Source organism: Tinamus guttatus, unplaced genomic scaffold (genome assembly GCF_059628265.1).
Source record: "Tinamus guttatus ecotype Peru unplaced genomic scaffold, ASM5962826v1 Tinamus_guttatus_pri_ptg000209l, whole genome shotgun sequence".
Classification (NCBI taxonomy): domain Eukaryota; kingdom Metazoa; phylum Chordata; class Aves; order Tinamiformes; family Tinamidae; genus Tinamus; species Tinamus guttatus.
The window spans coordinates 1,561,270-1,588,999 of NW_028288743.1; the positions used below are offsets into that span (position 1 = coordinate 1,561,270).

Here is a 27,730-nt window from a genome sequence, read left to right on the forward strand (position 1 = left end):
GGTCCCATGATATGTTTAGCAGCCTCTGAATAATAGTTTTAAATTATTAGTAATATGTGAAGCAGAATCATATTTTGCTGTTATTGTCCCAGACGACTTTAAAACTTAACTAGTTTACTTTGGTAGATAAAGTCAGCTAATAGTCATGATACACTGTGTTCATTTCAAAAGTAATGAAACCTAGACTCAGGTAAGTTTGGAAATTTATATATAGACCTTAGCTTGTACGTGTAACCATGATATGCAGAATTACTTGTCCTGTATTGCAAAAAGACATCACATCTGTCATAAAACTAGATAAAACTATGAAACACAGTTGTCAGTTCTTGATTAAAATAAAATAGTGTAAATTATTCTTTTAACATTGTGTTAAATATATTCACATGATCACCATAGCTATACGAAACTGTCACTATTGCAATCAAACACTATATGTACATAACATATATGTCACAACAGTTTGCAAGTGTTGAGTTTTCACAGACTAGCCAATTTTACCAGACATAAATAATCTTGTACCAATTTTTAGGCATTTTAAAAGGAATTAAATGTCCTAAATATATCCGTTCCTCTGCAAAATTAAAAAAAAAAATCCTAAAAAGTCAGTGCAAATTGAACTTGTTCACCAAGATAGATTCTTATTAAGCTGAGGATAAACAAAGTTTAGGAGATTAAAGGAAGAAACTCATAACATTACCAACTGCATTTAGCAGAGGTTATAAGAAGATCAGGTATGAGAAGTCCTGGGTCCTATAGTAGAGCCTTCTGGGAGTAACTATGTGGTGGCTGCTGTGGTGGTGGCTGTTGTTGTGGAGGTGCTTGTTGACTGCCTGTGGCCTGTGGCACAGGGGTAGATGCTAAGTTATAGTTGGGCACCTGGGGCATATTAGTTCCAGCATTCTGATAGGCAGCAACATCCACAGAAGCAGGTGGTGGGCTATACACCGGAGCCTGGCTAGAATATGTACTTGCAGCAACAGAGCCAACCATTGCACTGAAAAGAAAAAAAAAAAGAAAAATAATTCAAGATTAAATTAAGGAACAACTTAACAACAGCAACATTGGCATGCATTGTTTTGCTTCTTCAGTTACATTCTCTCTTCTCTCTCTCTCCACACATATATGCACAAAAAGACTCAAGCATATTTCCCATTTAAGAAACTTGCTTGGATTTTGAACTAGATCATACAGAAAGCCATCTGCAGCTCCTTTGAAAGGGGAAAGCTATATAAGCTTTATTAAATATTCATCATCCATTTACTTCTTTCTCAAAATGAACATAATTCTTCCTCATTCTACCAGAGTAAGCTACTTGAAACAGAAGTACACTACAATACTCGCTATTTCAAAGGTTACACAACACCACCCCAAGCAGCAGATACCCTTGATCATTAAACATACACAAATCAGTTATACTTTTTCTTATGCAAACAAACATGTTCAAAGGCTGTCAAGTCTTGTATGGTTTGTTTTGTTTTAAATCAAATACACAATATCAATAAAACGCACACTGGAAATAACCGCATTGAATTATTTTCACACTGTGTCTAACATTAAACTTATATATTTCTCCTTTAAATATTATCTGTAATCCATTGTTTAAAATAATTGAAAACTTAAAAGAAAAAAAATGCAGAATTACTTGGTATAGGATGCTTGGGCAGGCTGACCAGGCAGTCCCGAGCTAGCAGATGGAGTAACTGTGCCTTGGCTGAGAGAAGGGAGTTGTTCAGGAGGAAGATTATAACCTTGAATATGTCCCATCTGTGCACTCCCTGCCACCAAATATGCATTGCTTTGAGGCTGCCCTGGATAAACCTAGAAAATTAAATATTGGAACATAAAAAATAAAAGAGATAGTACTGATATTTAATATCTGACTTTGGAACTTTTAAACAGTCTATAAAGCCTTTTATTATAGGAAAGCACCCGATTGTCTTCTGTGTAGTGTAGTAGTATGAAAAAAAGTATTAGATCACATCCAAAAACTGGCATAAGAGAATTGTAATTTGTAACTTCAGTAGTTTAAAAACTAAATGCTCTCTGTTGACATTTTGAAAAAACAAAACTAAAAAAGAGGTGATTTTAGGGTGAGGAAGGCATACATAAATTTAAACTCCTTTTGTTCTTTATTTTCTTTGACCAACAGTGCAAAGGCTTGATCAGCTTTAACTTTTTCATTGGATATTTTGCATGTCACAAAAAACACAGTATATGCTTCTTCCTTGATCAACCTCAAGTCAATAGAACGTAACTAAAATTTGCTAGAACCTGAAAAAGGAAGGATTTCCAAAGCTTGCAACTGAAGAACATTTTATTTTGTTTATATACAAATATTTAAGAGAAAGTTTCACTGAAGTCTATTTTAAGGGGAGCAAGATAATACCTTAATACTAGGTTAAAACCAAGACCATAAAAAGAGATTTTTAACTCTGGAGGGTAGAGAGAAGAGGCTCTGAAACAAACAAAAAAATCACTACTTACAATCAGTATGCCACAGATAACAGAACTCGGAGCTTCTTACAAAATTTGCATACATTTGCTTTAGTGATTACTGTAAGAATCACTTGTTTGTTCAAAAAAGTTACCTCTGGTAAAGAACTGTATATTGCTGCTAATTTATAAGCTATATACTAATATATACTAATTGTAATATCCATGCCTATTAAAGGTTACATACTTACCTGAGAGCCAGAAACGCCAGATGACTGCATGTAATACTGTTGGTTTTGTAGTTTTGCATACATGGAGTACATTGGGTCTTCATTCATCAACTTGTTATACAAAGAAAGGGCCTCCATTGCTTTAACATTGAGCTCTGAAAGTTCTGAATGTTTCCTAAAAATACATATTATACAACTTACTTTACATTTTAGCCAAATTCAACACAGAACAGACTATACAGAAGACCTACCACGAGGTGTGATAAGCAAAATACTCTTCCAGCCTGTAAAGTGATGCTTGACAAGCGCCATAATCCAAAATAGTGAAACACTACAGAATATTATGTGATAAGAAGCTCTTCAGACTTGTTCCCAAATGAGAAGCTGCTAATAATTACACCTACTTTGTCATTCACAAAAATGACGACAGGTACTGTAAGTAGCAACAGTATTGTTTCTGAAAAGGAGTGAAAACGTGTGTGTGCTTTTTACCTGTCTATATCTTCCAACTTTTCATCTATGAGAGGTCCCATCTGGTGGCACATTGCTAGAAAAGAAGAATATTAAAATACACCAGAGTAATAAAAATTTCAAAGCAATTTCATACTTCATGTTAGAAAACAGAAAAAAAAAAGAGTTAACTAGCAATGTTTAGACATTAATCAAAAGTTTTAAACATAAATCTGTATGCCAGAAACAATTACAGTAACAGATGCTACATTATGGAAAATATGAAATTTTCAGTAATTGTGCAGAGGTGAGGAATCCTTGTTAAAAATAAATAAATAATAAATCATATCCAAAACACAGGGAGCATGAAGCAACTTCAGTTCAGATAGCTGTGGCATAGAAAAGTCAAGAAGGAACTAAATAGCATAGCAAATTTATTTTGCATAAAATCTCCAGGTGGAACACCCAACTTGCAACACAAGTGCTGAAGACTCTTGTAACTGCCAAGTGAGCCACAATCAGCTAAAAGAAAGACTGATTCTGCCAGGTGTAAAAGATGATCCAAAATAAGTGGGCAAGGAAGTTAAGGAAGTTGACACCAGAGACTCCAATTCTATTCCAGAACACAAAAATTACCACTTATCCCAGTAATAAACTATTTACTAATCTGATTAATCCCGTGCAACATGGGATTAATGACAGCCATGCTGCATTTAAACAGGAGAAAACCAGACCCATGCACCAAAGATAACCCAAATCCATTCTAACCAGTTTTTGAGCTTCTATCTCAGTCTCAGATCTCCAGACTTAGAGACACAGAAGGTCCTGAAAACCTCAGGGCCATGATGGCTGAAAAAGTACCACTGATGTGTTAGCCTTTGGGTGAGGAGAGGCATCCATCTACTTCTCTGAAATTTGGAGCAGAAGCATATTGGTAGAAGTACTGCAGAAAGATACGAAACCTGTTGTAAATTCTATGTCTTTATGCTTAACACTAAGTGTGTCAAAAGCCATGACAAGGCCTTCTTAGATGCCTGTACACTATCCTTAAAAGGGCTCTGCTGTTGCTCACAGAGCCAATACATGGGAGAATGCTGCACGGAACGCAGAGGTTCCCATGGTCTATGCAGAGAACTGACAGATTACAAACCAGCAACTCAAGCCCTTAGAAAGCACCCACTGAAGAGGACAGCAAAGAGACCCTCACTTCATAGGGGAGCCCTCAAACACGTAGGACTGCCTGCAAGTCAAGGGCAGAGCAAAGAACTTACTGAGGACACAGACTGAAAAAAATCCTTGCCCACAAACAGTAAATCTTCAATTACAGATGGCATCTGCATGGGAAAGCCTGGGGCTTACGACTACAACAGCCTTCAAAGCACTTCAGCTCTCGCTGCAGACTCTGTTCTGCTGTATCAGCTTTCAAGGCACCCCAGAGGACTTCAGCAAGTAAATATTCATGATAAAATTCCTAAGAAAGAAAATCTCTGGTAGGCATCAAGGGGTGTGTGGGTATGTGGGTCTAAAAATACCTCCCTTCCCCCAACTATACTCCTCCCCTCCATAATGAAGATTAAAAAAATGCAACAGAATTAGAAATAGCTTGTAGTCTTTTTGTTGCAGATTGGTTTTATTCCTTTCCACAGTCACCAGATATACCAAAGAAGGAAAAGTTTGCTTGAATAAAAAAATGAAACATGAATATTCCCCTCCAGGGGTTCAGTAGTCTTGCCTGGCAGTTACTACTGGCAATGAAACTTATGTACCTTACGTGGGGTGTTTTTTTTTTTTTTCCTCCCCTCTCTCTCTCCTTTTGTTACTTTTTTGAGGGGGAGGGGGTAGTGGAGAGAGGGGGAGTGGTGGGGAGAGAGGGTTCCTTCCACAACAGATATTCAGCATATGAATTATTAGTTTGAAAGATTTCCACAGCAATAGTTGAAGCTGTGGTCATACAGTGAGCCCAGAAAAGAATTACTATAGCAGCAAGATATTTTTCCAGTTTCAAAAGCCTATTCAGGCTGGTAGAAGAGTTTCCTCAAATGCCACTGCTGTGTCTTCAGTTTCAGTTGTTCCAATCCTAAATCATGTGGGGACATCACTCCTTTGCTGTTTCATAGTCCAAAATGAACCACAATGCAAAAGAATCCCCAAACACATCAAAGATATCACACAAATCATGGTAGGTTCTGACAAAGTTAAGCACCCAACAGGAACCAAAGCAGCTTATTTTCTTCACAGCTGGAAAAATCTATGTGCAGAATGCAGAACCATATTCTTAAAACAAAAGAACTGCATCCAATTTTAAAAAACTTGTTCCCAACGTGAACGTAACTACAAATGCTCGAAAGGATAACTACGCTCCAAGGAAGCCTTGGGCATACATTGTTACCTTATAAAATCAGTGAACAGGAGAGCCTCTAAACAGGTAGCAGAAACAAGATAATAATGGGCTCTAATGCAGCTAAGTGGACCAAACTGACCATAACAATCAGCTCCTCACTTATCCCACACACTTTTTTTAACTGAACTTCTAGATAGATCAAGAATCTGCCATTTTCCTAACAAACTCTGGTCACACCTGAATTACCCATTTAAGCTATGTAGGATGGTGCAAAAAAGGCTATATAGTCTTCCATCTGGTAATGGAGATGTCGTTTTACCTTCCTTTCCTTCCTAAGAGAGTCCCCTTCAGCTCTATCTGGATATGATGGTTTATGATGCCTCTTTGAAGAGAAGGACCTTAAGACTCAAAATTATTTAGACAGTCTAAAATATCTGCAGTATTCTATCAGGGTAATACTTAATGCTAGAATCTTACAGAAATATGTATGTAAGTGGAAAACACTTGGGACACTCACGGGTCTATTCTAAACCACAGTAATATTTCTGCTACCTTTTGAGTCTCCCTTAGGCTCTCTTCCCAATCCATGCTTGGGTATTTTACGAAGGAAAAAAAAAAAAAAAAAAAAAAAAAGCATGAATGTAAGATTAAGTATTCCTGGATGTTGAGAAGAAAAGATATTGCTACAATTTCCTCAAGAGAGGGAGAGTTTTACTTGTAACATTCTGCATTTTGGTCTCCTGGATGGTGGAAAACAGGAAGTAAAATGACAATTAAAGCTAAGGCCCTTTCCTCAGGTATGATTGTGGTCCCTGTAGAAAGAGGAACTAATTTCAGTCTAGTTCAAATTTGGTTTGGTGTTGGTGACTGCTAAAAAGAAAAACAAGAAGCATGAGATGATCTTACCCTCAAGATGAAGCAATTCTGGGAGGTCTGGCTGGTCATCAGATGGATCTGCACTTTGCAACATCTGCAAGAGTTGGTCCATTTTATCCTAAAAAACAAATGGTGTAATTGATGTGCATGTATGTGTCAGTGGGGGAGAAGAAGAATTAATACTTTCAGGATAGTACATTAAAGCGGTTTTCACAACGCCACTTGGCTATCTCAGGATCTAGAAACTACCCAAAATACTTCTGGTAAAATAACATGTGATCTGTATTTACCTGAAAGTAAGATTGTACAAGGAGAAGCCCAATGATAAAAACAATTATTAGTATGAGTAGTGTGTGTAATACAGCTTTTTTAATTCTATAAGTCCTTTTTCTGACCAGTATCTATTTTTCATTCTGCTTATTACATATGCAATACTACCACCTAGTGGGATTAGCACAAATGTATTTACAGAATATGAAGGAAAAAGACCACTGGTGATACAGGAAATAACTAAAACAGCACTCAAGATGTTCCCTTCTGAGTTACTTTGACACATTTAAGGCAAACTTGAAAACAAACGCACCACTTGACAATCTCCTTTTAGTCTGAAGATGCAGAGCTGTTTAATTCTGGAGTAGGGCCCTAAATTGAATGCAGTTTCCAAATTCAGTGTCAAAAATTTCCAGGACTGGCATGACACACAAGCAAATAAGGCAGTAGATATATTAAAAATATATTTTAAACGTACTTTTCCTAATCTTTCTCTTCTTATGATCACTTGATAATTCAAAATGCTTTTGAGGTACAGGCTGGAAGGGTTAAATAACACTTGCTTTGTTATGTAAATAACATTTGTTTACATACCAGCTGAGAAAAGTGAGCATCATACTTACTTCATCAATATAAACTGGTTCAGGCTCAGGTTCTATGGTCTCTACTTGAACTTCATCACTGAACTGCACCGTTTTCTTTTCAGCTTTCACTAAAATATAAAAAGATTTACAAAACAATTAATATAAATTAATATTTTGTTGAAATCTGAAGGAAAAAAAAACTCTATTTATTCATGCAATTTCCACAAACAATTTTCTACATTGCCTTAAAAATGTTGCTTTTCACAACAGAACATATGGGTTGCTGAAAATTTTAAGGACATTACCCATAAAAAAAAAAAAAAAAAAAAAAGCTTCTAGTGAAAGGAAAAAAAATGGGGCCAAAGCACACAGGGGAAAAAAAACATGGATTACAAACCAGGTGAAGAGAGAATTTGAAAAAAAAAATATTGCTGTTGCCTACAGAATTTATGTGGCTGCCAATGGGACTGTCAAATGAGTTTCAAGGAAGCTACTGAGAAAGAGGGCAGCCATCAGTAAAGAGTAAAGCATGTTTTTCATCAGATGACAGCATGGGTAGTTTTGATGCAACATAAATGACTGTTTGTGAGAGCACAGCAAGGGCACTGTAGTTCAACTTTAAGTATCAGATTAATTTGCAACCAAATTCTGAAGTACAAAAAATAGGGGAAAAAAGGACTGTATCACTACAGAAATATCCTTTGAATCATGGCAAGGCCTAACATATATAAACAACACTACTCACTCATTTCTGGCTCAGCAGAAAGATCAGCTGTTACAAAATTAGATGGAAACAATCCTATACCCTGATGAGTTTCACCTTTCCACCAATTTGGATCACTAAAAATTAAAACAAAAATATATACACATTTTAAAACTCATGCAAACAGGACATTTTTTCCTAATAGTTACACTGTATGAGATATTTTCCCTTTTCCCCATAGAGAAGATCATTCTGAGGTTGACTATGGGAAGGTTTCTGCATCTTCTTTGAATCAGGCTGCAGAAAGAGCCCCACATCTATCCTGCTGTGGTATTCCTAGCAATCCATGCAGCTGAGTATTACAAATACATGAGTTGAGCTTCTCATTCTGCAGGATTATGGTTGTTTCAGAACAAGTGGATTTGAATGCACTTTGTAAGATCATACCAAATAAGTTCATGAGGAAGCAGAGAGGAAGCCTTAAGTACAGCTCGGGTCAAAGTTGAATTTGCCTAAGGAGAACTTGAAGCGTTAAGTATACGAAGTTCAAGCATGCACTTGTTTTTCACAAAATGCTTTTATGGCAAAACAAATCTGCCATTCTGGAAAGGGCACCTATTTCTGACTATGATTGTACAATTAAAAGGATTTTTTGCCAAGACAGCCACAGGAGCAAAAACTCATTTTAAAGAAAAAAAAAAACAAACAAAAAAACAAAACAAAACAAAACAAAACAAAAACTCACTGCATTAAAACTCTAGAGTATACTTCAGTACTTAAAAACAGATTTGCTCATAATAGTATTGCTATTGGCATCCATCACTACCAATCATACCTAAGCAAAGCAGACTGCAATTACAGAGTTGTAATCTGTGAAAGCACGAAGCACTAGCACAGTTTACACATAAAACTGTTAACGGGACTAGAGAATTTAGAAATCTTTTCATCTCCTTAAAAATGCCTAAGTTATGAATTAAAGAGTTTGGATAGAATCTCAAAAAAACCCACACCCTTGAAAAGCATAATAAGAACACCAGAGCATGAGTGTGAAAACTCCAAACTAAATAAAAATCAAGCGTTGATGATTTAACATTCTAAAACTTTGAACACACAATGCAAGCCTTAAGATATGTTTCTAGTACGCAACCTATACAAGTTACCTGTCATCAAGTATAGTTATAAGTTCTCCAGCTTTAAACGTTAATTCATTGTCCTCAGCAGCCTCGAAATCATAGATAGCACGAACCTTTCGGCCCTCATGTTTGTGATTTGTTAAAAGGCTTGAGGTGCTCGGATACAAAGTGGAAAGCGATGCTTGCTGTTGCCTTTGTTCTTTTAGTGACAGTTCAATAGCTACAAAACAAAATTTATCCACATTAAAGTTCTAAATATAAGTGAATTATTTCAAAATTTAATTGTATAGAAAATTCCAGTAAAATTCCATTTTTGTTGCTTCATAACCATTTTCTTTTACCTTATAAATGACTCTGTAAAACATAAAAGATTTTTAAACTATTAAACACCTACGGATGTGAACAAAATATCTATTGAGGTTTTCAACACGGACAGGATTCGGATGAGTGAGTAGTTCTTAAGCAAAAATGAGATAATTCATTGAAATCACAGAGGGATTTTCCCTCTGAATAAACTGTGAATGTGGAGGCTTTTGTGGTCTTTTTTGTGCTTATTTATTTATTTTTATTATTATTAGCATCTTGGACCAACACGCAATATTTAAAATCTCACTATCATATAAATGATACTCAACTTGTATTAGTCTGCTTGAAATCATGAAGCGCTACAGCTGTTTCACAGTGTTTCTCTATCAGATCAGGAGTTTTTAGCCCAGACTCCTAAAGAAGCCAGAGCCATATACTTTTGTTTGTCTCTCTGTCGATTCTTTTTTCTCCCTATCCCTCCCTGAATAAAAAGGCGCCTCTTGCTGCTGTTGTTTTAAATTTCATAGAGGGGAACAAATAATTAAATAAAGGTGTCAATCAGATTAAGCTCCTCTGAGTGTGTGAAACAAATGATCATTAAAGACCATTGAAAAGGGGACAAAGTCAGGGATGGAAAAACAAGGGATAGACAAGAAAACCATGAAGAACTCACACAGAAATTTCAACCTTGAAACTTGCATCCATAGGAAGACAGACTTTGGTGACTCTACTGTTGAAAGAGCTATTAATAACATATACAGATGGGCTCATCGGGATTAAAATAAATAAAAGTTTTATTATGCAATAACATTCCAAAGAATTTATCTATCAAAGATGAGAAACAGGAACTTAAGGAAAAAATTCTTAACAGTGAGGGTGACAGAGCACTGGAACAGGCTGCCCAGAGAGGCTGTGGAGTCTCCTTCTCTGGAGATCTTCCAAACCCGCTTGGACGCAGTCCTGTGCCACGTGCTCTAGGTGACCCTGCGTGTGCAGGGGGGTTGGACTAGATGACCTCTAGAGGTCCCTTCCAACCTTAAGGATTCTATGAACCGCAGACATCCTTCAACCAAATTCTTTATCTATGCTATGAATAATTTATTTACACCTTGTCAGGTTGATTAGTTACATGTGCTCAAGTGAACAGCCCTTGTTACAGCTTTAAGCTCAAGTCTTGTTTTGCATACAGAGGCTAACATACTATGCCTTTTGTTGCTGAAAGGTTTGACCCCCAAAAAGTAGTAACTAACTAGATCTCAGAACCACACCTGAGTTTCAGAATAATTCTTTGCACATATCCGGCGTAGGACTGGTAAATGACATATGCTTTTGTACAACAATAAATCAAAAGTAACCTTACGTTCCATACCTGTTTTGTGGGGCCACACTGAGATGTTGAACAGGCAACCAAAGGTTAGAGCAACCAAAGGCTTAATATTGTTACATATAAAGAAAGTCTTATTCAAAGAAATAAAATGCAAAGTGTATCTAAAATAGTGAAAACAATTGTGCATACCACTTATGCTACAAACATTTTCTGCTTCCATCAAATGTTCGAGCTCCAAACAAGTGCATTTTACTGGCTTCAGGAAGAGGGAAAAATGCAAATGCAGAACTTGCAAACATTCACATAATGGAGTAAGTTCTTAAAACGAAATTTATCAGACTCCTATAGTGTTACTCAGTTTGCCAAGATGAAGAAAAAGAAGCAATCCAGAACTATTCAACTTTGTCTTATCTATAGGATAATTTTGATTTCTAACTCTCCAAGAATTGAACAGAAGGAAGGGAACAGCAATTATAACCACAACTGAAAAGTATGTCATTCACAGCAAGGAAGGAGGCAAAACATTTGTGCCTGCTTTGATATTCATCATTAAATTGATTAGGTCAGCAAGTAAATGCACTCACCTTTAGCTAAATCCTCCTCTTCCTTTTTATTAGCTACTGTGCCAGGATCTTTAGCAACTAGGGCTGGGCTTGCTTTTGCCTGTTCAGCAGCCTAGTCAAAAGCATAAGATGTTAAAGTGTATTTAAAGAAAAAACTGTATTACATCCATGTAACATATTCATGGAAGATATAAAAATCAAAAGTAAACCAGAGTATTTCATCTTTCAAAGGAACACTTTTAAGATAGGGATTTTTTTTTTTTTTTTGCTAAATGCATTGTAGAATTAAACTAAAATACAAAACTATGGATAAAATGAGTTTGTGATTCATTTTATATGCGGTTGTGAACAACAACCACAAGCTTTATTATACCTGTGAACCAATAGCTGGAAAAGTAACTCCTTGCTCCTTAAGATTTTTTATCATAGCAGATATTAAACTAAGCTGTGGGTCATTCTTGAATTCATCTGTCCATTCCACCATGAGAGCTTTCAGCTTTTCACAGACTTTTGGATGACCCTGGAGAAAAGGAGAAACTAGTTAAATAATTTAGCAATCTGTTCTTAATTCCTTAATGGTTCTTAATCCCTCACTTTCACAGGAGAGTATGAACATCATTCAAAAAAGAGCAAAACATGAGAGTTACATGTATTGTCTACATTTAATTACATACTAGCATTTAGTGTTTAATTGTTTTTACCTAACATTAAAATGAATCTGTACATACTCTTCCCTGAAGCAAATCAAAAATATAAATAATTATAGTCTGAAGTGGCCATAAGGATTTTTTTTATCCAGTAACTTCATCCCTCCCACCCCAAAATTTTCAGTCTCCCAGAACTAGGTCCCACTCTATTCCAGACTACCCCAACTCCCTAACTTTGAGAAGCACAAGCCAATGCAATACATCACCTTATTCAACACGTTGCTTACTTCACTAGCAAAATCTCTCGAACAGACTTCTAAATGAAAGATTTTACCACAGTTTGACACACATGCTCCTAGAAGCTAAAAACAAAGAGATTAGAACTCAGGAAGCTTTTTGCAATGTAGCTTTACAGAGAGGAAAAGGAATATAATAAAAAGTCACCTACTGTTAATGCCTGCATAGCGACATGGGGATCTTTATGGTTCACTCTCTTCATAATAGAACGAAGACAGTCCTTGGGCCTAAGAAACACAAGACAAAGTGTGAAAATGACATGATGAATAACTCCTATCACACAGATTTCAATGCACAAAAAGGCTAATGGTAGACAGCATATTCTCCCAAATAAAGTTAGCAAATTATTAAATAGCTTTTATATAATGTTGCAATTAAAAGAACAGGTCTAGCTATTTTTATGTATAGAATTGTTAATTTTCGTCATTATCTGAAGATCTCAGTAAACTACATCTATTTTTGATAATTCTCTGTTGTCATGCACCTCCAACTAGAGACTTCCTTCTTATTTTTTAGAAACAGATTCACACCAGAGAAACCTTGACAAAAATGTATTTTAATATAATCACATATCAAAACTTATAGTCTAGTTTTAAAGAAAATCCTTTTTTGCTATATCAAATTTGTCTCCTTTCATTTAATTTTCATAAAACACATCTAAATTACCTACTACGAAAATGTAACATTTCTCTGATTCCAGGGGAGGAAAAATTAAGAGAGAAAAAACGAAATCTGAATTTAAGCTAAGAGATTTCCATATTTCTGGAATATATACAGTAACCCTCCCCTTCCACACACACACACAAAATTAGTTTTCTATTGCACTGATATCCAAGAACTAACATGAAACTTAGGTATACATTACACCACTGCTTGGCTATACTATATTTGGCAGTGTCTCTGTTTTACAGAAATGCCCACCTCATATTTAGTAGTACTAATTATAGAAATGCTGCCACATAGCAAGACTACATATTACTCAGTGTATACCTTCATATAACTGATTATTTTCCTTATGCTGATCAATAGATAAATCAAACTTGGTATTCATTAACAGTCCAAAATAGATATGAAGGTTACAAGATCTTTATCTCTTCGTTATCTAAGACTCTTCATATGTTTACATGATAAACCTGTTAATGGTTAAAAAGCAATTATTCTTAACTAGTGAGTAAGCCTATTTATGCCTTATGAGGGCAGGCACAAAAAGAGTATGATTATTAATATTAAGTCAGTATTTATAAAGGTAGGCTGCAGGGTGAAAAAGCAACAGTCCAGGAACAGGACCATTAATTTAATCTCTCTTATTATGTTAATAAAACAAAGTGAAATCTGAAATCTTATTTGAAAAATATAAAGTAACATGAAAGCCTCAAACCATGAGATCTTCTGTGTGTGTAAAGAACAAATTTCAAAAGGTAAAACAATTCAGTAATTCACAGAGGCTCCAGATTAATGGACAAATATACATTTTTAACACTCAGTGACCACATCTATTAAATGTTTCAACATGTTCAAACATTTAAAAATAAAACTTTTCGTTACATCTATATCAAACATCAGGCTGATCAATGCTTAGCTGCATAGACTAAGAAACTTTATTCTGGACACAACTGAAATGCTATTTTGCTTCAAATTAACTCATTACACAATTTAGTCTATACATTATGAGAAGCAGTATTCAAAAATCGAAAGAAAGGCATGAACTCCAGGTGAGCACAATTCTATTTATTCTAGAAATGTATTAAACAGTTCTCCAGAGCACACTGTACAGATACTAGGCCATGGTTCTGGTTCAGTAGTTTCGTAATCCAAGTTTCACAGGCAACACAGCAATCAGGAATACAAAGCAGTAAGGAGAAAATAGGACAAGGTAAGATAGAAGTAACAGTATTACATAATCACATATCCAGAAACATAAATTTCAGTTTGTGTTTTATAAATTAAAAATAATGCATTCGATTAAGATTAAGAATTTTGTTATAGGTGTTCAACAAAGAAAAAAAACCCATAACTGGAATCTGAAATACTACTTTGCACAAAATATTTTGCAATTTTGGAAATGTATTTTATTGTTAGAGATAAATGACTATGGGGATGAAAAGTACACCGGTGACTCAATTTCCCTCCCTACTGTTAGAAACAACTAGTCAGAGATTAATGGTTGTTCTGTCAAATATACATAGCTAAAGCTACATAAAATGCTATTTATACTTGGCTACTTTAGTGGGGGAAAAACAAGCAAACAAAAAAAAAGGTAGTTTGGAAGACTGACCTCTCTTGTATGAGCAGGCAAACACTGATACAGACACACTGATAACAGAGAAACCATTCCTGAATGATGCTTTGCTTTGTTTCTTAAGGTCTTTTCATTAGGAATTCATGAACTACAGAGCCAGTTGTATAAGCACTTTCACTTAGACACTGTGCAGTGTCTATACCTTTCCCATAGTCAGATAATCAGTGATTATCAGATAGTGAAAGATTATCAAAGCTTTTGTAGCAAATAAATTTTGAAGAATGAAGCACAAGAGCAGAAAAGGATATTACTTTTAATGGTAAAACTTCATGTTCTGTTTTAATCAAGTTTGAGTTGAAAAGGCCAGCTTGCTTTTAAATATTACCTATGTTCCCAAAAACGGCACGCAAAAAAGCTCAGTTATCCTATGCAACTGCACAGTTGTATTACGTATGAGAATAAATCCAGAAATTAAAAAAAAAGTCTCACAACAAATCTGAGATCACTGTACAGTAGTTAAAAAAAAAAAAAAAAACTGATTAAGCGGAATTCTCACTTACTGAAAGACAGTATTTTTGCTGATAGAATTAAGGAAAGAACAATTAAATATGTAGCAATTGGTGAGTCCATATTGCCAAGGTATGTCAATGTTAAAAAAGAAAAAAAAATCCTAGGAAAAATCGTAAAACCCTCTTTGTAACTGAATAGGCTTCTGATGATACCCCTGTATCATCAGGGGTGCTGAGAGACCAAGACGAGACAAGGTACGATATCAACACTATGCAGCAACAAACTGCATTTTCTGTTGTAATAAAGAAAATAGTCCTTCTAGTTTTCTGTGGCTTTAGGCATACAACTATCTACATTTGAAATGCCACAGATACACATCATAATTTAGACTGGTACAAAAGCAAATCCATAGATCAGAGATTATATAATATAAACCTGTGTCAAGAATCAAAAAAGAGGCAGAGCCTGCATGGGATCAGAATTGGGAAAAAGATTAAAGCATATCCCAGTAGAGAACAGTAGAATTCCTGCTGCAGGGATCTGTGTTGCTGGGGATTTTAAGTGTTAAAATTCTTAACAGGAAATTTCTATTTGTTTTGCCTTCCTGTATAATTTGACATAGCAAAGATAATAAAAAACAAAGATAACAACAACAACAAAACACATTATCATCAAGTCTTAGCAGAATTTTATTTTAAATGAAGAGTCAGCTGGTAGCGTGCTACTACAGGCAGACTAAGTACTACAAAGGTTAAAGTAATGTGGCGGGGGGGAAGTGGAGGGGGGAAAAAGCACACACTTTTATACGAGAAAGAAATGTAACAAAAAAAAACAACTATCCCAGAGAAATTTAGCTATGCTTCCAGAGATTTCTGGTTTCACTTGTACTCCCTAGGAGCAGTGTCCTGTAACTAGATACATTCAAGCACTCCTCAGGATAAATCACTGTTAGGCTAAACCCTGCCTATGGCTCAGTATTAACAGATAAAGGAGCAGAGATACTTTTTTGTATGCGCCCCCCCCCTTTTTTTTTTTTTTTTTTTTTTAATACAGAGACTGGTGTGACAACTTCTTGGTTTTATCTTAATTAGAAGTTTACACAAAGGCACAGACATCCCAATATGCCATGCTATTCAGAAATACTCCTCTGGAGATGATCTCTAATCTCAAGAAATAAGATTATTTGCTGACCTGCCCTTTGGAACAAAAATCCCAGGTGGAAATTTGTTACCTGGCGTTACCAGCCACATTGTTTCCTGCAGCCTTAAAAACAATCCATGTCCTTCTTAGAGGAGTCTTTCACTAGACAGCAGCAATTGGCATATCTCTCTGAAGACGTTTCTTAAAAGTACAGTCACACAGATTGCTTGGGGAAGATGCATACATATTTCCAAACTTGAAAATAACACTAAACATTTCAATATATTTAGAGTCTTTAAACTGTATTATTTGCCAATTCAAATTATACTTTGACTTTTCAAGTCCAAAAAATGAGGCCACGCATAAGGCCTATGAGAGAGTTCGAGTTCAATCAGGATTCAATAAAAGAAGCATTGAGAGTAGAGTCAGTATTAAGATATGTTTCCTTTCACATCGGATTTTCAAAATGTCCAGTTATCAAAGCCCTTACGTCAGAGAAAAGCTTGTCAAAACAGGAAGAACCGTGCAGCCTCATTGCTTTCTGTGATGAAGTGGCTGGTAGTCTGAACAAGCGGAGGGCTGTACGACTTTAACAAGCCTGCAGACACAGTCTCCCATCCTTATTGCCAAACCGGTGAGATACGGGCTGACAAAGCAAGCAGAAAGTTGTTTGGACTGCTGGGCTCAGAGCTGTGAACAGCGGTTCAAGGTCCAGATGGTGGACAGTAGTTAGAGCAGCCCCTCAAGGGTCACTGCTGCCAAACGTGCGTCCTCACAAGGATCTCAACAGGCTTTGCATGTGTTTGCTGATGACACCACGTGGGGAGGAGCAGCCAAGATGCTGGAGGGCAGGGCTGGCGGCTCTCCAGCCCGTGCAGCTCCCTCCGAGATGCACCAGGGAACGAGGCTGACCGGAGCCTCACAGAGTCCAACACAAGCCAGTGCACGACCCTGTGCCTGGGAGAACCGCGCCGCACTGCCTGGGGGCAGCTGCCCAGGAAACAGCCGCACAAAAAAGGACGAGCGGGCCCCAGGGAGCAGTGTGTGAAAAAGCACAGCCAGTTTTGTCCAGTTCTGTGCTCCCCAGTGCAAGAACATGAAAAATGTTAACAGATCACTTAATATCTCCAAAGGAAGAACTGGAAAATACAGGGAAATATAGGGTAAGTCCTTACGTTTTCCTTGTATGGATAGTAAATTCACTCTACCATAAGTGAACTGACAAAGAATTGGAAAACTTTATACAAGATAAAATTTTCATTCCTCTCATCTAGGAAGTCTTCATTATGAAGATTAAAATAACAAAATTCAAGTTGCTTGGGGGGAAAAGCTCTAAAATCACTTACCCTGTGCGTGACTGTCCAACTTTATCACAAATATCTAAGATGAGGCCCCAGTCCTCTGCAGTGTTCATCTCACTGGTTGCTTTCTCTGATAAAAAAAAAAAGCATAAGTAAATTAAAATACAAATTAAAATATAAGAAGGGAACTTAAGATGAAACTGACAAAGTAGTTATAGTAGTTATCTACATACTGCTAAATGCACAGTAAAATCCTGTATTTAACTTATTTATATATTAAAACTGTCCTACCCAATTCCTTTAATTTCAAAGCGTTCACTTGCTATCATTGATTTAAAATTAAACATACTTTCCCCACACACACTAATAAATATATACCCTGAATATCACAAAAATTACATCAGCTATCAAGAGAGAGTTTTTCCCCCATTTGGAATGGCATTTACCACATCCTCAGACACAAGCTGACGAGTCTTGCATTATTTTATATATGTTAAAAGTCAACAAGTAGGCCTCAGAAATTCATGAATAATCACTAAAATTGACCTTTATTTCTCCATTCTCATCTTTACCCTGGATGAAATAGTCCTTTGTCTCTTTTCAGCTATAGAGACTGCTAAACTAAAGTTAATCCAACAAAAGCCAGTGAGGCTCTTTCTGCCTGATTTCTTGAGTAGGACATAAGAGTCCCTGGAGAAGAGTGAAGAAATAGAGGGAAGGTGGAGAAGAGAGGAATTTCACCTCAGAACACAAGACCCCTCACTAATTCTGCCCAGAGTAGCCTAGATCCACATAGGAAGTAAAAAACACAAGTGCTAAAGGGCACCTTATACTGCAGCTGCACGAAAACCTGCAAGGTTGGATTGGTGCTGGAGAGCAGGAAGGATCACAAGCCATTTCCAACACTTTCTGACCAGAGGGAGACACAGGGAGAGAACAAGAGGTAGCTTTTGGTTCCCATCCCCGCTTGAGCCCCAACCCCTTTTAATCTACAAAATGAACCTCAGAAAAGGGTACCTTGCCTCAGGCAATGTCTCAGAGGCTGCTGAGATAGTTTTACCAAGGGAAGCAAAGATTCCCTAAAAAAAGTCTATTGTGGGATTCATAATCAACACTAGCACTCGATAGATTGCAGAGAAGAGAGAAAGACAAAGAAAAATATCTGATCGCCAGAAGTTATGAGGAATTACTCAACCCAGTGCTGATGCTCTCATTTTCCATAGGCGAGTTTCCCTGCCCTATGAGGTGACAGAGCAAAGTTCTACAGCTGCATGCTCTCAAAGTACTGTTAAGGAAAAATTTAATTAAAAAAATTAAACTCTACCTTATACAACTAGAATGATGACTCCTTTCCAAGTTGTGCTATGTGATACAAGAAAAACAGCAAAGCAGCATATGGAAATTATTTGATTTCAAAGGACTGTCACATTCAACAAAAATATCAAAAGCTCTGGGTAGACACCATGCTAATATCTGGCACCAAGAAATACTGACAAAACAACAAACCACTGCATTTTTTTTGGTGTAGTGTTCCAGATCATGCTTAGGACTAGTGCAACTAACAGCTGGCAAAAACACTGCATTTTTAGCCTTGTTTGTAAAGAAACACGGCAACTGTCAAGCAAACATTAACAGCAAAACCATAATGGCAGAATCCCATCAGCAAGTGAACTAGAAAAGCTAAAAGAGAAAACAGAAGCATGAGATTCCAGCTTGCTTAAATCAATGAATGTTGCTCCATTACTCCAGAGCTTAGTCAACTCTAAATCACCTGTGGGCAGAAGATGGGTCATACGTGGAGGGCACTAAAGCAATCGCAACCCCACTACGCTCACAGGACCCGAGCGCGGCCGCTGAACTGCTGCAAAGCCGGCCTGGAGCCGGGGGCATCGGAGCTGCTTTGGGGAGCAGGGAGCCCGGGGTAGCAACGCTGGCGGAGCGAGCTCCGGCTCGGCTCGCTGCTCTCCCCAGCCCGGGACGGCTCCCAAACACTGTTCGTCTGTGCTTTAGCAGCCAGGCACAGGAGAAATGCAAAGCGGATGAAATTTGGGGGACTTTCTGTTCACCCTAATGGGCAGCTCTCTTCACTTGTGCCAGCAAATGACTCTCCTTTCCTCACATCGCCAAGGAGCAATTGTATGGCCACTGCTAATGTCTTTTACAAACTAAAAAGTAAAACAACGCATGCTTAAGGTTTGATAGCAAACAAAGCGTTGATAGTTCTATGCTAATTTAAACAGCACAGGTAAAAACTGTAAATAAGTTGGGAATTAATGAAATCCCTAATCCATACTAGCCATGGCAATTCAAACCTTCATGTTGATTCTCTGTAAGAATATTCTGCAAAATTATTCATGAAGAAAATTATATGACTTCTATCATGGTTACATCCCTTCTCAGAAGTTAAATTTAATCCTGCACAGAAAAGTGCATTTGTTTGCAATGCCTCCCTCTACTGTTAGTCAGGATATTTTTGCTACCAACAACACTGCATAGTTGCTACCAAAACTCGGTCTAAAGCCCAGTTCCATTTTGCACTGTCTGTTTCCTCTAGAAACCAACATCTATTTTTTTCCTTACATTAAAAGAAATAAAAGAACTAGCTATAGAACAAACTTTTGTACTACAAATTTTGTAGAGTTCCAGTTGTACTCCATCTCAGCGGAGGACAGTAAAAGTTTAAGTACACACTGAGGGCTCGAGGCAGCCAATGCCGCTGGCAGAGTGTTAGTGAGTTACTGTTGCCTCTCGCCACTTGGGGATCGCGAGCAACAGAGACACTTTGAGAAAATTCCAAGGCTGCATTAGTGTTTCACAGACAAAATTATGACTTGATATTACACAAGTCAAATTACTCTAACCGTTACCACTGAAAACACACGAATCTTCCCCATTTCTAACACGAGGCACATGTTCCCAGCCAGAAAGTTTTGGCTACCTTCACTGTTTTCTCAACCCGCCTACCAGCTGGCACCCTACCAGTTCTGGCAAATCACCAACAACCTCTGTCTTAGCACCGAAGTACCCTCAGAGAGGTGGAAAAACAGAAATCCATTCTTAAAAATCTTAGGGTAGAAGACAAAAGATACCCAAAGTTAAATTTGATGTGTTTCTTCATCTCCCATCTCTGTGATCAAAAATTATTCTGTCACAGCAATATCAATGTTTACCCCTCGCCAACCTCTTTGTTATCACGAAGTCTTATTCAACTTACCAAATACAAGATCCAGTAGCATTTTGGGCTTCCCTAGAACGATTTTTAAGGACAGGGCTGCTGGCCTCCTGAAAGCAGCACTCGAAAAGCTCATCCGCCTCCTGGGAACACAAAGGAGCAGGAGCGACGTGGCACGGAGGCTCCTGCTCCTGAACCCGGCCTCCCGCTTCCGAAAGGGCTCTTGCCACCTGCGCTCTACCACCAACAAAAGGCTTCTTTCTCCCAGCATAAACAAGGCCCACGAATTTTGACTTTCAAATATGTAAAGAAATGTCTAAGAAAATATATGAAATAATAACATAAGCAAGTATATAGTAATACTTCCCTACAATGCCACTCCGTGGCCAACAATTCACAGCTCTATAAATCATGAGTCAGAAATGGTGCTTCAACCACAGAACATAATTATAAATTATCTATTATCTATAAAACAAAGGATTAAATGTTCTGGAGAAAAATGCATCTTCTCTGACACAAATCACAGCATGTCTGCATCTTCAAAATTTCTCAAGAAACTCTAGAACATTACCTCCTTGAAAAGAAATATCTAGAATACAAAACTAAGCTTTCAAACATTTTATCATCATTGCCTGGATTTTTTAAGCTAAACCTCTGAACAAAATTGAATAACATACACCTCGAGAAAACAATATTCCTGAATATAAATGCTATGTATGCTATGTATTTTGCTGAGATACAGTATGAAAGCTTGGGAGATGGACTTATACCTTATGATCAGCAGCCAGGCCACACAGATCTGGCTATGAGTTACCTTTACTAACATTTTGGTTCTGGTGAAAGTATACGGGTTCTTGCACTGAGCTTCACCCGCTGCCTGACTGGAGAGAAAGAAAACAAACTGACCACACACACTACGACCATTCCCCAGCCACTCCTGACACTCAGTGTGCTAGATAAACAACCACAACATGAAGTTCGATGAGCTTTTGGGGTACCCAAGTAAGCCAGCCTCTTCTTGTGCTGTAAAGTCTCACGCTTCTGTCAATCCCCCACTTCCCTCTGGTTTATATAAACTTGAAAAACCTTGAAGCATCTATTAAGTTCTATTTTCTCCTCTGGCTTGGAGCACTATTCAAAAACTATAACCAAGGCAACTCCTAGATATTTACATTGTGATTCTATCTGAAGTTTCCAATTATGGCCGAAACACAGCTACGACTGACAACTTCAGGACAGAAGAAGTAAATCCTTCTCTGGGAACATTATCTCCTGAAATAAGTTTATCGTCAAGTTTAGAAAGTTCTAGCAGGCATAAAAGTAGAAAATGCTGAATAAAAGCAGAGCCAAATTAGATGGTTGTCTTCTCAGGTACTGGGAAAAAAAAGTGCAAATACATTTGTATTTTTACAATACTTTGGAATTTTGGTAACTGTTTCCTCTCTTAATAGTTTAATTAGGCCTGGAAAACCAAAATGGATTATCAGTTTTTCTTTTTGTATGACTGGAATTAAGGTAATTATATTTTGCTCTTTTTGCCTGTCAAAAATAATGAAGAAAAGAATCCTGGATGTGTTAATCTATTCTGGAAAAGAAAAAAAATCTCTTTCATATTAGCCACTCAGCATTTCACTCATACGCTCGGAACTGCACAGAACAGTATGTCCAAGCATATTCCACAAGGGCGAGATTGAAAATAACCACTAGCAAGCAATGCCAGTGTAGCCAGAAGTCAGAAATCCAGATAGGCTCAGCAATAGTAAATAAAGGCTGTTTATATCTCAAGCAGTGACCTACACAAATAGTTTCTTGAATTTTCTTTCAAATTGCTAACTGAGGTTAAAGCCATTACCTAACTTCAGCTTAACTGCATTCCCACCTACAGTATTTATGAAGAGCCCTTGCAGAAGGAGGGCCAGCTGGTCTGAGGCAAAGCAGTGACTGAGCAGTGACAAAGCAGGTGACCCAGCTGATGGGAGGAACCTTAACTCATTCCCTCAGGAGACTGCATATATATATATACATAGATAGATAGATAGATAGATAGATACATAGATAGATAGATAGATAGATGCAGTAAATATATATGCAGTGTAGGGAGCAGACTGGCCAGGACAGACATCACTCAGCTCAATAAGCTGTACTGCATGAGGACAAAGGTAAGACAAAGGTACTCAAGATCAGGTAAGAAAATGCTGAAAACACCAGTAAGACAAGTTGGGCAGAATAATTTTGGCCTTTATGGCAAACTAGACCAAGTCCATGGAACAACCTTTCACCTACAGATATTTCAACAGAGCAGGAAGATGAGCACATTTTGGATATGTGAGAATGATGACTGTTACCCTGTAAACAAGGTGGATCCCAGACAAGTAATATGAACAAACAACGCCAGGACCTATTTGCAGAGACCCACATATCAAGCCACTGTAGAACAGGCATTTCAGAAGAAAGATGATCAGCAAAACATAAAGCTGTCCACATCAAATACACAGTGTTATTTTTATCAACTTGAACAGACTCAGCACGTTGGAGAACTGCTTTGATTCTTCCAAACACTGGTGATACAAAGCACACTGCCACAGCTGAGAGCAGGGAATGCACTTAAAATGACAGCTCCTCCCTGGGAGGGGACTAAGAATTACTAAGAAAGGAGGAGTCTACAAAACTCCCTCACCTTCGGAGCCCTAACCTGCTCCAAAGAGCCCAAATGAAGGTGAGTCTGGTGATTCACTTGCAGAGAGGGATACTTCTAAAAGACAAATAATTGCTGACTATATACACAGAAGAGAATTCACTCATTTGTATCCTGTCAGCATTGCCTGTTTGCATTGAGAATACGCACTAAAGGTACCTATAGTGATAAACTCTTTTCTTCATATGCATTATAAATAACTGCAAAAGAGGGTGGCTATAGCTTCTTTCCTACAGATGCTTTACTCAGTCCCTCTGCTAGCTCACAGTTAATATCCTTCTCCTTAAAACAGTGCTAAGAAAAGCAGTAGGTCAGCTTGGGAAGAAAGTGTCAGTCTCACAACAAGCTGGACCAAAACCTGAAAGTCATCGTGCCTTGCAACTAGAAGCAATTTAACTTGCAAACAGCATTCTCCATAATTCTCCAGGGTCTGAAGTCTCCTCTGCAACAATTTTTCCTCCTTTTGACAAGTTTGGGCTAAATAGACAAAGGCCTAGTTCACAGAGATATGTAACTTATTGGCTTTGAATAAATATAAGGAGTAACCAGTTTAAAAAGCTTAAGTAATTTATCATGAGAAACTGTACTTAGGAAGCTTGGTCAAAACATATCTAACAAACTTTATTACACTCTAATCTATCAGGCTAAATGCTGTGGTACCTTAACATCCTTATTACCTATGATGATATTTAATCCATCCGTATTATTTAAAACGTAAAGAATTTAAGCATGAAAAGATGCATGACCACTCCACTTAACGAAAACAAGAGAAAAATTATTGTAACTCACACCATGTTGAGAATTCTACTGTGTAATTAAGCTACATGCTTAGTTACTGTAGATAGCAAACCCGAATCTCTCCTTTCTTACCACTCATGTGATGCCTCGAACCATTACAGCAGCTCAAGAGAGAACAAGCTGAGCACACTGAGTGAATGCAAGAAGTGCCCTCATCCATTACCGTGCATTAAGGAGAAAACCATTAGAACTAGTTACTTCCATTAATGTTCTGGACATGACTGAATGATGGATCAACTTAAAAAACGAGGCTTGGTCTTTTAAAATTAAAGATAACTTTCTACACATCTTAATATTATTTGTGAATTTACGACTACTCTTAACAGTATCTGTATTTATTACAGCCTCTTAAAACTTCAAAAATATACTCAATAACCTTAGGGGATGGAGTTAAAAAAAAAAAAAAGTCTTCCAATTCTCTGCATAACATAGACCAAGTTCATTACCCTAACTTTTGATGGCAAGCACTGTCAAGTATGCACTGCATAAGCCCAGAGATGCAGATGGTATTCTTAGGATAGCATCTGAAAGACACTGCTGAAGAGATTCTGAAGTACGTTCATTATCAACGAACTCACCCAGCCTACCCAGTGCTTCTCACTAACTAAACTATCAAGACAGTCTTTTGGTTCTCAAAGCACATTTCAATAATATCTTACTATATCAATCTGAATTTCTCAGGAGTAATTCCTTTTATGAATAAGGTTGTAAAATATTGCAGAAGCAGATTTTACATTAAACAGAATAAATAACACAGAATTGATGTTTTTTTATGTTATTTACTCTGACACCATAATGAAGGTTCCCAAACTTGGTTGGGAAAATTGACACAGACTTATGTCACGCCTGATTAGCATCCTTTTCCATTAAAATATTCCTGAATATGGAAGAAAGGGTTCAGATTACAAGAAATTACTTTGGCTTCATCTGGAGAATTGTACTCTTTGAAGATGAAAATATTCTACCATCTCAAATCTCTGGGTATCTTAACAACATTTGTTAATGCTAGTAGTTTAACCATAGCCTTTAACAACGCTCCTGCCAGTGCCATCTACAGAGGAAGTGTGCCCCCTCAAAATCTCTGTGCAAAACTGATACTAAATGGTCAGTAGCATGGATGACCAGCTTCCATACACCAACAAGACTGAGTAAAGGCTGACGACTGGCCCGAAAGACCAAGAAATCTGTCCTTCTGAACCTGACAGCACTTATGTTGCTCAAAATAACAGAAAACAATTTGGTCCCAAATGAATGAGTTTTCCAACTACTACACAGTGGTAATTGTCACGGTATAACTGAGAGTGCACAGCTATCACAGTAGAAATACTATCATCTACACCAACATGCAGCTTCAGGTGACAAGATGAAGAGCAGCTTTAGACCACCTTCCTGCTTCAGGAATCTAGATTCTCAAAGGAAACTTTATTGCTGAACAGAGCAAAAACAAAACACTCCACTTTCATTCTGAGAAAACAAAAAAAAAGAATTGAAAAACAACACCACTGCCTGATGACGTTTGGAAGTTTCCCGAGAACACAAGAGCTCACGCCACACCTGACATATCTTACAAAGCCTGCCAAGAGGTTCATCAAGATAATAGCATATCCCAAAGGGCCATGAGGAAGAAGGACCCAGGGTCTCTTTCCTGGAGACTTCAATGCTCCTATCTCTTTGGCTCGAGTCAGCCAAGTGATGAAAGACCCTGAAAAGAAGTCCACACCAACCAACCAGTCTGCAGCCACATGCATCTCCCCCAGGACGCCTAAGAAACGGGGCCAATGGAAGAAGGCTGTATTAATTCTTTGGAGAAAATCAGTCCATTTGCTCACTATCTTCCTTTCGAAGAACAACTTGGGACTAAATAGCTATTCACTTGTGCTCGTACAATATGCAGAATAACACTTTTGAAAAGCATCAGGTCTACTGGTGCCTGAACTAGACCAGCACTGCAGCTAATGTTACAGTACTGGCCTGAAAATAGTATATACTCCATTCAAGCAAAAGTTGGGTGCTACTGCCCTTCATCACAAAGCTTGCAATGCTCACAGACATGATCTACCACATTCAGCTCCATCTAAACCTCCTCAAAGAGTCTGAGCTTCCCCACCGGGGTGGTCTTAGGGAAAAAGAGTAAACATTTGCCAGATTTTCAGCTATCATTTTTCAATCTGCCTTATTAGTTTAAATCATTCTCCTTTTACCAACATTTCAATTCTCTGATGGTTCACAGAAACTGGTAAGTCATGAAATCTCCTCCTCTTTTTCAGCTGCCAAAAGACAGCAAAAATATTAGAAAATAAATATGTATTACTTTTCAGAATAAGAAATTGTTGACTTTACCATCAAGAAAGCTATAAACTAAAATACAGTCTTCACCAGAAAAGATTGCAGGGTGCTTTATAGCCCGTAACTGTAAGCAGAATGAGTTAAAAACAGACACTTTATTAATATGCAAGATTAAGAATTCCTGCTAAAGTACATAAATAATTTGTGTTTCGTCTTCATTTATGCAGAATCTTCCCTCAAAAGAAACACATTTTCAAACAATTTTTATTTGGTGAGTCTATGAGGAGTTAGAGGAATTCAGTCTGTGCCCTGACTTTCAAACTAAAGATACATATAAATGAAATGAATTGTGCATTTGTAGTTAAAAGCTGGCAACACATAGCAAATTATAAGGCTACTAATGAAATTTGTTCTAAGAAACCGTACAGTGTTATTACTGTAGATGTGGGAGGAGAGGTCTCTACCCAAATACGAGGAAGAGCAGCTCTTTGTTAAGGTGCTCCCCGGACAAAGTTTTCAATCACTCTTGCAACGAAACAGACACAAGCCGCAGGTGAGAAATCAGCCATATTGCACAACCCAGAACAGAGAGGCAAAACAAATGTAAACCCGCCTATATGTTATTTTACATTTGCTCTGAACACGCGTGCATTAGGTACGATGCTGTTAAGCAGAAACCAGGTTTTCCGACACCATCTGGTTCAGCCAAGGCGGGCCAAGACCCACTTGCGGCCCGTCCTGTTTCCCCTGGAAAGGCGGAGGGGGGAGGAGGAGAGGAAGGAAGGGGGGATAAAAACAAATCTCTGCCGCGGGCCGAGCTCCCAAGCGGCGAAGGCCAAACGCGGTGACGATTCCGCCTGTCGCGCGCGCCCCGAGCGCGGCCGCCTCCGCGCAGGCCGCCCCACGCTCACACCGGGCAGGCCGGAGCCGCCGCGCGGGCCCGCCCGAGCCCCGCGCCCGCCAGCGCCGCCCCGGCCCGGCCGCCAGAGCGGGGGGCGGCCGGGGCCGCCGGAGCGGGGGCTGCGGGGCCCCGCGGCACGGGGCGGCGGCGCGGGGCGGCCCCGGGGGACATCGTGGGGACTCACCCACATCCTGGTCGAAGGGGTTGGTGGCGAAGAGCGGCATGGCGGCCGCGGGGCCCCGCTCCCCTCCCGGCGGCGGCGGCAGCAGCAGCGGTGCGAGAGGCCCCCGGCGGCGGCGGCGGCTGCGGCTCCTCCTCCCGCGCGGGGACGCGCGGCCGCTCCTGCCAGCGCCGCGGAGCCGGCGCGCGGCGCGCAGCATGCCGGGAAGCCGCGCGGCCCCCGCCCCGCGCCGGGGGCGCCCTCAGGGCCTGCGGAGCCGCCTCGCCGCGGGCCGGGCCTCGGTGCCGCCATCGCCGCGTTACCGGCGGCCGCGCTGCCCTGGCGCCTGGGCGAGGCGGCGGCTGCCA

The 27,730-nt window shown here is 38.6% G+C and overlaps 1 protein-coding gene across 1 annotated transcript; it reads right to left on the minus strand.

The window, feature by feature from the left end:
• Positions 1-292: 292 nt before the first annotated feature.
• STAM (signal transducing adaptor molecule) lies at positions 293-27,456 on the minus strand. Its single transcript, XM_088524325.1, has 14 exons — positions 27,387-27,456; positions 17,396-17,480; positions 12,312-12,387; positions 12,130-12,225; positions 11,590-11,736; positions 11,238-11,328; positions 9,048-9,240; positions 7,930-8,024; positions 7,224-7,312; positions 6,361-6,448; positions 3,156-3,210; positions 2,685-2,838; positions 1,643-1,818; positions 293-994 (listed from the first exon to the last, which is right to left on the minus strand). The coding sequence occupies exons 1-14, from the start codon at positions 27,424-27,426 to the stop codon at positions 751-753; spliced, it is 1,629 nt and encodes a 542-aa protein (XP_088380451.1). The 5' UTR covers positions 27,427-27,456; the 3' UTR covers positions 293-750.
• Between the last annotated feature and the right edge of the window lie 274 nt (positions 27,457-27,730).